We start from the raw sequence: 13,807 nt of genomic DNA, 5'->3' as shown, positions 1-13,807 counted from the left end.
GTAACTCGCGTTCGCAGCTTAAGGTCCATTCGTTAAAAGAAAAAAGAGAAAAAAAAAGAAACGAAAAAAAAAAGCAGAGGAAAGGAAAACGGCTATGTAATAGTTTCACGATAATTTTAAGCTTATTAGTTTACGTACAAATGATTTGCCTTAGTCTTCAAACTAAATCAGCTAAAAGAGATTGCAGAGGAGGTAAAACTTGATTTCATGCGTAAGCCTAGCGCTTCCCTGAGGTCTGAGAACATTTGCCTGTGGATCCGTGTGTAATGAATTAAATTTTATCTTCTAAGTTGATTTTTAGCCAACCAGCTTACAATGGAACTGAGATAAATAACCCAGTTCAACTGTATACGAATTTCATTTAATTTCACCGATAAAACAGGGTAAATTCTCCTCATTCTTATATTCTTCAAACTATGTAACAATTATTCATCGAAACAAGGGTAAATAGTGGTCATCGATATTTACCGAGCTGCAAACCGGTGTGGTAAATATCCCCCGCTTTTACTGACACTGAGGTGAATAACTGTTATACCCCACAAATAAAAAAAAAAAAAAAAAAAAGTTATTCTTTTTTTCAATATACAGAAAAATTATCGGAAATAAAACTCTCAAACGCGATTCTGTCTCATCGGCGGTACGATGGTCAATAGTACTTGCTTTTCACTTCCTCACTAGCCAATCAGCGTACACGAAAAGCACTTTTAACTCTTCTGGTGTACACTGATAGGCGAAATTACTAATCTGCCATAATCTCTGAGATGGAACACATAGAATTAATAAAATAACACCCGTTTTTGTTATCAAACCTTCTGACTGTTTCATGCATATAGAGAACTAATCAAAAGAAGTCAAACTCTGTGTGTCAAAGCGTCTGAAAAGAGCGTGGACTTTTGGAGCCTTAAATAGACACCATAAAAAATGGCTATTAAATTAATTGACTGTAATGCTAAGTGTGAATGAAGCCACATGGTTTTGTTTAGAATAAAATAAAAGCTTTTTTAAAACTGAGCAGTTACCATTTCTCATTCGTATGACTGTGGAAAACTCTCTTCGCTGTGACGAAGAAAACGATCGAGAAAAGTCATAGAGAGCTACTGAAAAGAGTTTCAATGGAAACGTGGTTTTGGGTTCTCGGCTGGTTCCTTTGCATGCTCACGATGGTTGGAAACGGATTTGTCATCTTCCTTGTCTGCAATAAACGTCAGCTACGTACCAAAACCAACACATTCATTGTTTCGCTAGCAGTGACTGATTTTTGTGTCGGGATGATTGCTGCTCCCTCCCGTTTTCTTTACGCAGTGGTAAAGGAGCACATCTCCGATGATGACCTCCACTTTACGATCTACGCATGGCCGTTCATACTTTACGCATTTGGAACAAACTTGTTGAGTTTGATATTGGAACGATGTATCGCCGTCGTGAAACCTTTCAAATACATGACTTTTATGAAGCGCTACCGAGTAACTCAGATTGTTCTTACATCTTGGGGAATTCCTTTTCTTTTACTCTGACTACATTGTTGATGAATTTCAATTCAATCGATCGAATCGAGGGCTATTTCTATTTGCTGTACGAGGTAATCTCGTGCGTTATTTTGATATTTTGCCTTGTTTCCATGTTTCTTGTTGTTCACAAGCACAACTCTAGAGATCGCACCTTAGCAAAACAACTGCAGTTTAATCAAAGGGTCGCTAAAGTTAAAACTCGGGGTAGGTCAGCATTGAAATGGGTGGCACTGGTCACGAGTGTGTTTCTATTGTGTTACGGAATATACATGCGTTGTAGTTTAATCATTTTATTAAATGGTGATTGTAAAGATTTTCGATACAAAGTCCCTTTACAACTTATTAACTCCGGAATAAATCCTATAGCTTACGCTTTCTTTAAAAGAGACATGAAGCCAGAATGTAAGAGGCTCCTTTTCAAAAGGTGTCGTTAATTTACTACAGAGCAGGTTTATAGCAATAAAAATGTCCGATAATGCATAAACTTCACACTGCCCTTTGATCCCGAGAAGATCCGGTTGTCATTCCGTGTACAATGCATTACTCGTCAACTTGCTTGACATGTCGCTAGATGAAAAGCTTCTGATGAAGCGGAGATAACTAAACTCTGCAAGTCTTGATTTTACATTATGCTCCAAGATTTAGAACCATATATGGATTATAGCGAGGCTTTAGTTGCTCGAGCAAGAACATATAAATTGAATTGTATGTTATAGTCTCAAATAAAACTTCTTTTCCTTAAACTATGCGCTCGCTATGCAAATAATAGAAATAAAAACAGAATTAACACGTGTCATTGCTCTCCTAAATACATGTGCTTCTGTTGAAGGCATGCCATTTTTTTCATCAACTTGGTTGTGATAAAAAGTTTCTTAAGATGGCCAATGTTAAAATAAGGCTCTTAGATATAAACAGCGTTTCGCCTTCCATCGGACAAATTTCATTTGGTATGTGGCTCAGATGACAATGATATAACATTCCCGATTCGTTTTAATCCAATGAAAACTTCTCATGAAAATGCTTAACACCTAATTGACTTGTGTCAAGGACATTTTCAAAGGCGAGCGCTGTCAGGACCGTTAAAATCATTAAGCAATGTTTACCTTGAAAAGTGTCGCACTTTTTCATGCAAATATGATGTACATTATTGTTAATGTACACATTGTGGAAACCTGAAAAAAACTGCATCAATTCAAACAGGAAAAGGGACAACAATTTGCTTTTGACACCTGGGTTTTTAGCTCTGGTGCGATCTTTTCAAAAACTGATGCAGTTAGGGGGGTTGCCTAAAAAAAATAGTAAATGCTTTAATTTCATTAACTTTTCTCCCAGCATTGTTTCTTTATTGTATTATTCGGTATGGCCGAAGTTTATTTATTTTCACCTTGCAAAGCTCTGGACACTGGGTGAAGTCGGAATAATATTTAATTTGAGCGTTTTACTTTGTTTCATTCGATCAATGGCTTTTCTTTTGCTTGGAGCCTTGAACTGTAATCCAATACATATGGCCATGCACCTCATTAATACTTGTCTGCCCCCATTATAACTTCAATGAGTTGGGAAATTTATGGTCATTATTTTTGGTTGCTTTCCTTGAAAGAGGGATCGCGCCTTAAAAAACAGATCACTCTTTAGTAGAATTGGTCACCATGGTTTTACTGTATATTCTTTTTGAACTCGATTGATTTTTACTCCTACTTAAATTAAAAGTTTTGTGACCCTATATTTCAAAAGAAAGTTCGATTGCAAAAGGTATGTTTATATCTCCTTCCCTTGTTGGAAATGGATCGAAGATTCATTTGCAACAGGGGAAATAAAAAGAAAAATATATCGACATACGTATGAATTCATACGTATATCGATATTTCTCTCGTTGCCATGTTCCCACCAATAACGTAGCTCCATTCTCTGCCTTTAAAAGCACACACAACCCACAATTCCTCTATTCGCTCCGACGAAGGGCTAACGCTCGAAACGTCAGCTTTTGTAATCGTTACGGTGGCCAATTTACCACTTCAACTTTGTTGATATATTCAAATTATTTCGTTACTCCCACCGACGCAGCCCCAAACAGGTATTGAAAGATAGGACGCTGCAACGGTGACCTATCTGGTAAAAAAAGAAAAAAGAAAAGGACAGCAAAGAGATGGTCTTTAATTCTGTAGAAAAACCCTAATGGCGAGCGTTTTTGCAAAGATCTCGCTAAAGCTAAAACAGCAGGTGTCAATAGCAAAGTAAAGTTTTATCCATCTTCCTGTTTGAACGGGAGCAAATATATTTCAATTTGTCATCTTGTAAATCCTTATCAACAATCTTTTTTGTGGGCGCCAGTTTTAATGGAAAATTATCTGCAAAATACAGTAAAAGAGCCTGAAGACCCGTCACGAAAGCTTGCTTTACAAAATATTTATAATATAAGTCCGAAAACTTGCATGATAATTTATACGGATTTCAATTCACAGTCGGTCGACCAGCTCGTGGAGAAATTGACATACAAAACAACTCTTGGAGACAAAAGTTTAGAACATTCGAATACGACCAGCTTATACTGTACGATTGATCTCTACGTTTGGACCAAAACGTTACACTGGGTCCTTATTGAATTTACATTAAGACTCTTCTAAGACTATTTCCTTCGTCAGGGCAAAGAAGGTTTTCAATAGTAAGAAAGAAATAACCCTTCGCAAGAACCAGCTACTCCTACAGTTTCCATAAAAACCAATGATCAACTTCATTTTTTCCAAGTTACTTACCGAAGTGCCTATGACACGAATTTTTGCATTTTCTTGTTGAAAGTTGTATTCTAAGTTTTGAAATAATCGACCTCAAAGCCTAGAGAACTGTCGCTTGATCATTTTCTTTCCATGAAAAGAACTATCTGCAGCCAAAAGTGTCCTTGTTACGTGGCCGTGACATAACAAATCGTGAAGACGCGTCGGCAACTATACTGGAGAAAGGAGACATCAAGAATAGAGGACGAATGTACTGCGTGGCGGGAGCACCCTATCATGTTAGTTGCAAGCTCGCATCGATTATTTTGAGGAGTTTGTCTTTGGTACTTAAAACTTTTACAAATACAAAACTATAAATTCTTAGAATTAGTACTTCTGAAAAGTCCTGAATATAACAGATTAAATTCAAATTAAACTTGCAACTTTTGGTTTCTTGGTTGGTTTCTGGCTTGGAGATCGAAGGGTAAAGGAATGTGGATTATAAATGTAAATATTGGGAAAAAGTAATTCAAAGGATCCCAAATTTGTATACTTAAACAAAAGCTAATTTGATCGGTACAAATAACTTCACAAAAAACTCTAAATGTTCGATAGAGTAACTCTAAGTCAAGACATGGTTCCCAAATAAACCTCAAAGCGCTTAGTTTCCCTATGAGTTCCAGTGGTCATCTCAACGATTAGGTTAACCATGAAAACAGCTCAAGTAGGGTGGATCTTGTTATACTAGGAAATGAAACGTTTTAGGGTGACAGATGTTTAAAGGCTTAAGGAAAAAAACTAACACAACCGGACTAAAGTAATTGACACCCTCAAGAGTTAGACAGCTATGATTAGGGTTGGGGTTGCAGGAATCACTTCAGATCCATTGACCCTTTTCCAGTATTTTTATGTTAGGGTTACAATTGGGTTAGGGTTACACTTGGGTTAGGGTTAGGGTTAGGGTTACAGTTGGGGAACCAGAAGTCAAGTGACAAGCATTCCCATTGCTCTCCAGCACCCTGGGACAATTAGTCAGATTGTTAGGGTCTTGCTAAGCCCAAAACATTTTGCAATAACCTGATAATTTAAAAACTGAGCATTGGAAGGTTTTTGACAACAACCTCACCCTCTAAATCCTTATTCTTTAGTAAAATTCTCAGAAATTTTTCTAGTTTTACTAATACCATAACTAGTTAACAGCTTGCATAGTTAGAGACATGAAAATAGCAACAAAGTGACGAAAGGAAGATTTTATTAATTAATTTCTAAGTAGAGATTATTCTGTGAAACTTTGTTAAAAATTTAGTATTAACGTTACCACCTCTTAGCAAATATATTGAGGCCTCGCATTGCTGGAGAAAATCTATTTGTTGAATTACAGAGGCTAATTTGTATTTTAGTATAAAAAACGCTTGGTTCTCGATGACTTTACCTTTTATAATTTCATGAAAAAGTATCGTTTCTCCTTCGATTTCCTGTGCCTCTGTATAACAGATCACATGGTTCAATGTCCACTTCTTGGACCGTTTGAGACAGCATCAGAGAGAACTTCAGGAAACGATAATCCGTTTGATGCTATGAAACAAGAGCTGAATTTTCTCAAATCTCTCCTATATGAATATTTTATTAACAATGAAGTAATTTGTTTATTGTATCAGTACTGAGATACAACAATTTTTTGTAACTGACTCTAAATCACAGTCAACTGAGCTTAAAAGAAAAAGAAAGTCGCGAGCTCGATATCTTCCCATCGCTCTTATTTGCACTTAATCAGTGCTGTTGAGAAGCCTATATTTCCGATTTAAAATATGTTTCTTTTTTAAGGCGGAACTACACTTTTAAAATGATTAGTTTCAAGAGAAGAGAAAGCTTATTCAAAGAAATTTAGGCTTATGTTTGACATAAGCTTTCAAACTAAAAAGCGTTTTTTTCACACTGAATCGGAGTCGAACACTTTTATTCTTATGTATCTCTCTGTGGACTTTATCGTAGTTTCTGGGCGGGCCAAGGTCGGTGACTGATAAACTCTGCTGATAGCGATGTTGAATTGGCCACTAACAAAAACAGCACCGGCAAAGAACGAAAATACTCGCTGGCCATGTTGATAATCGTCTGTGGGTGGAAGAATATTTAGAAACTTGAGTTTTCCTTTTTTCGTATTTTCGTTTTCTTGTTTCTCGATAAATTTTTCATCGAACTGACGTCTTCAAACGTTGAGGCCATGATTCTGATCGGGCAGGGATAGTTATAAACATTCACTCTCAATTACTTGGCATGGCCGCCCCGAACGGCGGTGAAAACTGTTACATGTCCGATTTCTCTTACTTGGTAAAAAATCGTATCAGGCTTTTAATTGGTCATACGAAAGATCGTATAAAGAATAGGATTACTTCTCATCAAATACAGACGATTTTTATCGAGTGACCTTGCACTTAGGTAATCTCAGCACTTATCTAATGATAATAGTAACGATCTTTCAAACAGTAATGATAATATTTTAGATAGAGCCCTCTGGCGACTAAGTTAGGATTTTGATAAAACTAAAAGAAAAAAAATGCTTTATGCGATCCAGTTCGTGGATTATAAATCAAAAACGTTTATGAAAGAAGAAGACCTGCCGGACAAACAGGAAAACTTGGAGTGATGGTTAGTGTAAAACTTACACACACCATTCACTTGATCAATATACCGGATGCAAATATGGCAGACTACTCGGTCGGTCTGGGTTGAGTCCAACGAGACCTAGCCTAGTGAGGTGTCAGGTTTATTATGAGAGGGTGGCCCTTGGAAAGCAATGCGTCGTTGTCAAATTACTCCGTTCTATTTCCATATCAGTACGAGTTGCTGTTTTCCTAAATGTCATCAAAAGGAAACAAAATCTTCCATAGGAGAGAGGATTTTTTATTTGAGTGTTCCCTTCGCTCATGCAGAAAAAGGAGTGGATCAATGAATTTTTTTCGAGAAGAAGAGAAATTGTCTACCACCGTAAACATAACGTACCTTTTTTAAACACGGGATGCAAACTTTTCACTGTTCTAACATCCCTCAGGTATAGCTAATTTCCTCGTGCCAAAAAAAAATATATATATAATATAAATGATAATTTTGATGATAAAAATACCAACTAGAGAAATAAAAATGCTAGGCATCGTACATGATAATCGAAACAATTGAAACGTTCGAGGCAACTATAGCTGTCCGCTTCAATTCAAGCAATCAGATATGATAAAGTCGTTAAGCAGAGTTTATTTTGTGGCTGGACTTGCTTGGTCATTACCTTACCCCAAAAAAGGAGAGCTCCTCAAAGAAGGTCATAATTAGGTTAGCTCTTAGCCGTGAAACGGCCAAAAAAGTTAACCTGTTTGTCGTAAAAATCGACAATTTAACCGTTCGTCGTAACAAGTAATTAGACGTAAAATTATTCAGGCGATCATAATAAACTTAAAATATATATTAACTGTTAGCCGTAAATTGGCCAAAAGCTTTATCTGCTAGCCTTAAAAGCCATCATCCCATTGAGATCCTCCAGCTTGCTGGTGTGTAAAACAGCTCAGAAGAATTCACATCCACGAAGTTTCTTGCCAAAGGGAAGCTCAAGGTTGTTGAGAAAGATGAATAAGTAAAACACATGATTTGTAAAGTTTAGGTGAATAAAAATTTCCCAACTGCCTTGATTGTTTGCCAGAGCTGGAGAGTACAATTTACATCAAATCTCAGATGGCTCACCATACCTCAAGATACACCAGCAGCCAGATGTTAAGTGAATCTCAGAATTAAAGTGAATTTTTTTCTCTTTTTATTTTATCGAAAAAGGCGAGTTCATCGTCTTAAGCGTTTAAGTTTAGCGAGGGATATATTCGATTCGAAACAGGATTTTACTGCAAATAGCAAAAGGAAATAATAGCTACGGGAGCTTAAGAGAGTCCTGCGAAAATTTGCGACGAATTTATAGCAGAAAAGCGTATAAAGAATGAGGCAAAATAAATCAATATTCTGATCATCGTCAGAAAAAGCCCGAAACGACATTGACGCACTAGTCAAGTGGTTCCCTAGAAACAGATTTTTACTTGAATGAAGACAGAAATGCTAAATACAAACAAAGGTGCAAGTCAAAGTCCTCCATGCTGTTATTCTTGATTCAAAACAGGCTTAACCTGTCGTCTTTCATAATGAAATGTTTGTTGCTCTAAAACGCCTTTCGACTACCTCTTTCTTGGAGGAAAAATGCTTGAACTGAGCTGAATATTAAAGGTATTAGTCACTGAGGATTTGACAACAATATTTTCAAAGAAATTCTTAACTTAGTAGTATTTAAGAATTGTTTCATGTTTATCGTGCGTATACCGAGTTATGGATACACGCGGGGAGTTTTGAGAGCCCAAGAGAAGCGTAAGAGTTGCTTTCGGCTGCGCCTCGAGCAACTCTAGCTTCTTGAGTGCTCTCCAAACTTCCCAGGTGCATCCATAACTCGATATACGCACAGCTAAAAGCATGAAACAATTCTTTTATAACATACAAAAACAATTTGGGCGCTGAATGACGTTTTTGTAATGTTTTTTGAAATTATATTTGGCCGAAAATGTTGGCGTCTCTGATTGTTTTATTGATTTTGTAATTAAATGGTTTTCGGTAGAGTTAACAAATGTAACCAAAAAAAAAAAACCTCATCTACAGAGACGTTTACCTTTAAAAGTTGCCACAGACCAATTTGTAGTCTTCTTAGTTCTTGCTGAATGTCTTTCAGCTAAGATTTCCTCCAGCTCCTGTTCCGATAAACTCGGGAGACGGGCCTGTTGTGTTTTGTTTTCGTTGTGTTTGTTGGCTTTACTACTTGCGGAAAGGTCGAAATTAAAGCTAAAGAAAAGTTTGGTAGGTCTTCCATTTACTGGTATTGCTTTCCGAGACTTTAACTTAAGGGACTCACTCGACGGAAATTTTGCAGCTATTTTGAAACTGCACACGTCATTTTATTGAGCTTGGCCGTGGGTACATAAAGAAATTGTTCATGTTGACGCAATAGGAATTAGATAGGACTAGCGCGCGTGCTATGTTATAATTATTTAGTGGTAATACAAAAAGGAGACTTTTCTTCGCATAATCATATAATTCCAATGTTAACCCAGAATTAATCTTCCTTCAGATTTATAATATATATTTAACAGCTACACTAGATGGTACCTCCGACGTCAACCTGCCGATATCCTTTCGAGAAAGAGGAATAACAAATAATTTTGCTATGTACTGTGACTCAAAGAGTTGCAAATAAGAAAGGGATGATCGAATAAACCGATTTCTTATAAGCGAAGTTCCACTTCAGTCTCCATAGTTAATGGCAAAGTTGTCTTTCAAATTGTTTCAATTATATTGTCTCTTTCTTTCTTTCCGGAATAGCTCAAATTAATAAAATAATACACTGTTACTGGCAAACCCGTTCCCACACAAAATTTACGGACTAGGTGATAAACAATTCCATTGAACAACATCTCTCCTTTCAAATCACGACCCCACAGAGCTGATTCGGGATTAGCATGGGCCGCTCCAATGAAAATCAGCGTCGAACATGCTGTAAACAAAACTGTTAAGAACAAAGACTCCTTGTTTTCTTCCCAAGCTTTCCAAGACCATGACGAAAGGCGCGAATTCATTGAGGCGTTTGATTTGAGTGAGGTGATTTCTTTGTTGTATTCAGGATCACTTTTAGCCAAGGCTGTGGAAAACAGATAGACGACAAAAGACATGGTCAAAATCAGTGCAACTTTAAGGACGGCTTTAGAAGTGGGCGTTCGCGTGAAGCAACAGTGCCAAAACATAATTGCGGAACCGAGAAATCCCAGAAGAAGCACTATGTACATTGAAAGGCAAGAAAATGATTTTCGTTCTTCATGTCCTGCCAAATGCTCATAACAAACTGTTACGATTGCCGTCAGGATACAAATTTGGAAAAACAACATTGAAAGGGAGAGAACTCTGAAGACATTACAGGACTCGGTAGGTTGAATCTGGATGCCATTCCACCATTCTATGCCATCTGCAACAAGAATTGCAACTTGACTAGCAGCCTGAAGACTTGCCAACATCCAGCACTTTTGAACAAACTTGTACTTTGTGTTTCTTTTGAAGCAGCTCAGTAACAGTCGTCCGTTAAAAAACACTGCGCCTAAATCCAGCACTGATATCAAAAGTGACACGGATAAAGACATCAGTGATGCGAGAGCGACGTCTTCCTATCTATAGTAGCTTGTTGAAAGAAGCTGTATTGTCTTGTTACTTGAGAGCACACACTTATCTAATCAGCAGTGGGTTAGGGCTAGGGGAGGTCTGGATAAGAATGAAAAAAATATAAGCGATTATTTGATCATGATGTATATAATACGCTCCTTGTTTGTAAAAAACCAACGCATAAAGGGGTTGCGAGGTGTAAAAGGAACGACATTTCATGAAAAGTGGGAGGCTCCACTGTCATAGGGGCAGAAGTTTCTGCCGTTTAGCACGGAAGCAAGTCGGGTTAGGCTCCGGAGTTTATGGTATTCAATAAACTGGTAGAAGAAGTCGAGTTCTTGCTAGGTGTCCGTGTAACCCCACACTAGAGAGTTTAAAAAACGAAGACGGCGAAGCCTTGGACAACGTCGATTAAAAAATTAATTCATAATTTACCTACGAATCGTGCGATACTCGTCATTAAGTTTGTCTCTATCAAAACTATCTCAAAGCTAAATATGGAACACAGCGTTAAATTAGAATAAAATTATAAATAAAATTAGTTGTTGTCGTTCACGTTCTCCAGACAATGCAAATTTTGGTCTTTTCCCGCTGTTGCTTTGCAGAGGTAGCAAAGAAATTTACTGAGATTTACAACGAGCTTGCAAAGCCATTGTTGTGCTCGTAAAAGCTTTTGTTTAGTGACGTTCACTTTGCCGTGGCCATCGTGGTTCTCTTAAACTCCCTACTATTCTGAAACAGAAGCCGTAGTCCCATAGGCGACTCAGTCCTTCATTTTCGCCATTGTCCAAATTGAAGCTTTGGGCTGCACGTTAATCTTGCCCACTTCTCCTTTTTTCCCCTTCTCCAATTAACTAAACAGTTGACATCTCCAAATATAAAATTATTTAAGAAGTTTAAATTTAAAACTATTTCAAGTGCCCTAACTTGACCGTCCAAAAACTGCTTTCAAATGTCACAGTGATAACAATTCGACTAGGCGCCGCTGTTATTTTCAAAACAACTCTGCAAAAAATGATCACACAGGCATAAGTTCAGAACAAAGGCTGCCGCTCTGATTAAAGAAAAAAGCAGGCTACAAACCATTCTCTCCCAGAGGAATCTGACCATTTATTTTAATTTGCGTTTCTGGTAAGCGAAAGCCGGGAGATTCCATTTAATTTTTCCAATGCAGTTGTGAAAATGGCGACATTTGTCACTGATGGTTATGTCCCCTTCATTAATTCAAAGCAAAGATCAGACCAACAAATTAGAGTTTACCTATTCCCGTTTTTCGGTTTGCTCTGACGCTGGGTTCACGCTCGAAATGTCAACTTTCAAAACACTTAATGGCGGCCAACTCAGTCGATAAAACTAAATAATCAGAGTCGTATCTATTGTTGGGACTGAAAAGTTCAATTAATATACAAACCTTAAGGCACTTTGTCGGCAGTGTCAGCATCAGGGACTTTCTGATAGATGTATATTCAAGACACTTTCAGTAGCAGTTTTCGGAAAATACAACGCCTTATCAAAGCCGGCAGTAGTTTAACAAGTGCGAAGGCAAGATTTCCATATAATGCCATTCTCGGCTAATTTTTGCGTTTGTAATATGTACGACACTCGATTTAGCCGAAAATTAACGGCTACTTTTTGCGTTTAGAACATGTATGACACTCGATTTAGCCGTGAATTAACGAGGAAATTTTTTGTTTCAATATATGTGATACTCGATTTAGCCGTGAATTAACGGCTAATGTGATTCATGTAATCCAAAACACGAGATCAGTCACAAACCTCTAGTTCTTTGTCGTTCTTTATTGTCCTCGATCGGCCCATTCAGCGCTCCACAAGCGGAATACTCAGCCTATACTTACTCGACTCAAAACAACCGTGCCACCGCAACAGTTAAGCTCGAAAAAGCCTTAAATTAACTCCACAAAAGGAGGAGAAACGAAAGGCAAAGCAAAGCTTAAAATTTGGTGACTGAGCTGCGTAAACTAAAATTCACGTGACCAAAGAAACAATGAAAACATTAATAAATTACTATAGACCCCTTGCACATGACGTCGCTACCGATTTAGGATCACGCGGCAATTTCCATCTGGAGGACAACCTAGCATGATAGATCGAAAGAAATATACGCAGAGACTTCAATCATGGTCAACTTTTGTGTCGTATTTGGCTGTTCTAACCGTTGAAATCGTAATAAAGAGAAGCGTTTCTTTAAAATACCTACTGTGAAAAGTAATGTCCGAGATAATTTGAAATTGCTTAAAAAACAACGCCAAAGCTAGTGGATAAAGAGGATCAAACGTGAAGACCTGACTCCAGAAGTATTCGAACGCTCGTGTTTGTAGTGATCACATCGTATCAGGTACAATGCTACAATAATTTTCAAACTAACCATTATAGGTTTTAAGAGTACAAAGATTTCATTTATAGTGGTGTTGAATCGATAGCGATTGTTTAGTTTTGGTATCTGTAGCTTCTAGTTTGTTTAGTAGCTTGCGGTTCGTGTAGCTTCTAGTTTCACCAGGGCAACCAACCGATCTGTACGACACCGAAAATGCCGATTGGGCTGCTAGTTTAAACTTTGGCCAAAACTCCGTCAAGAATGAGGATGGAAAAAGGAGAAATCGTTATGATTTAATAAAGGAGAAAAGGAGAAAATCAGAAGGTACCCAAGCGGTACTTGAACCTCAGAATCTAACTGAATTTCTTCAAGAAGAACCTGTGAAGGCCACAGATTGTGTTACCGCGACTGGTGTCAACGAATAAACTACAGAAAGAAGTCAAACTTCTATAAAATCTTGTGAAACTCAGACTGATACAAACTCAAGCGATATCCAGGCTTTAGAAGCTGAAATCAAGTCTCTGAGAGAAGATAACTGTAAGGTTAGAAAACAACTAAAGGAAGTCTCTCTAGATGAAAATGGGTTTCGAGACAACAACGAAAAAGTCTTATTTTACACTGGTCTATCGAGCTGGAACTTGCTGTATTGTATTTACAACTTTATTTTACCATATCTGTCACAATTAGCCAAATGTACCTTGAGTCCCTTTCAAAGACTTATGCTAACTCTAATAAGACTTATGTTGAACTTGTCTGGCAAAGACTTGGCCTATAGATTTGGAGGAGTGCATGAAACAACTGTGTCAAGGACATTTTTTAATGTTCTTGATGTACTATACCTGAGACTTAACCCTTTGATTTACTGGCCAGAAAGAGAACAATTTTTTTCGCAAACACTGCCAACTGACTTTGCTGTTGCTCGAAACGGAGATAAGATTGTTGCTGTTACCTGTGCCCTGATCAACCTTTGCGATTCTGTGGTACCTTTTGAATGATCACTGAGAGGGCGCAGCATTTGTAATCAAAAGCTTGGT

The 13,807-nt window shown here is 37.6% G+C and overlaps 1 protein-coding gene across 1 annotated transcript; it reads right to left on the bottom strand.

The window, feature by feature from the left end:
* Positions 1-9,149: 9,149 nt before the first annotated feature.
* LOC148730793 (uncharacterized) lies at positions 9,150-12,409 on the bottom strand. The gene is made up of 2 exons (XM_088762135.1): positions 12,215-12,409; positions 9,150-10,537 (listed from the first exon to the last, which is right to left on the bottom strand). The coding sequence occupies exon 2, from the start codon at positions 10,417-10,419 to the stop codon at positions 9,565-9,567; it is 855 nt and encodes a 284-aa protein (XP_088618261.1). The 5' UTR covers positions 10,420-10,537; positions 12,215-12,409; the 3' UTR covers positions 9,150-9,564.
* Positions 12,410-13,807: the final 1,398 nt, after the last annotated feature.

Source organism: Stylophora pistillata, chromosome 5 (genome assembly GCF_964205215.1).
Source record: "Stylophora pistillata chromosome 5, jaStyPist1.2, whole genome shotgun sequence".
In the NCBI taxonomy this organism is placed as follows: Eukaryota; Metazoa; Cnidaria; class Anthozoa; order Scleractinia; family Pocilloporidae; genus Stylophora; species Stylophora pistillata.
Note: the sequence above shows the minus strand (reverse complement) of the source record. Positions and strands in the feature narration are given on the sequence as shown.

Excerpts from the sequence above, each read along its gene's own strand:
- LOC148730793 (XM_088762135.1), bottom strand. The coding sequence starts at position 10,419 with ATGTCTTTATCCGTGTCACTTTTGATATCAGTGCTGGATTTAGGCGCA.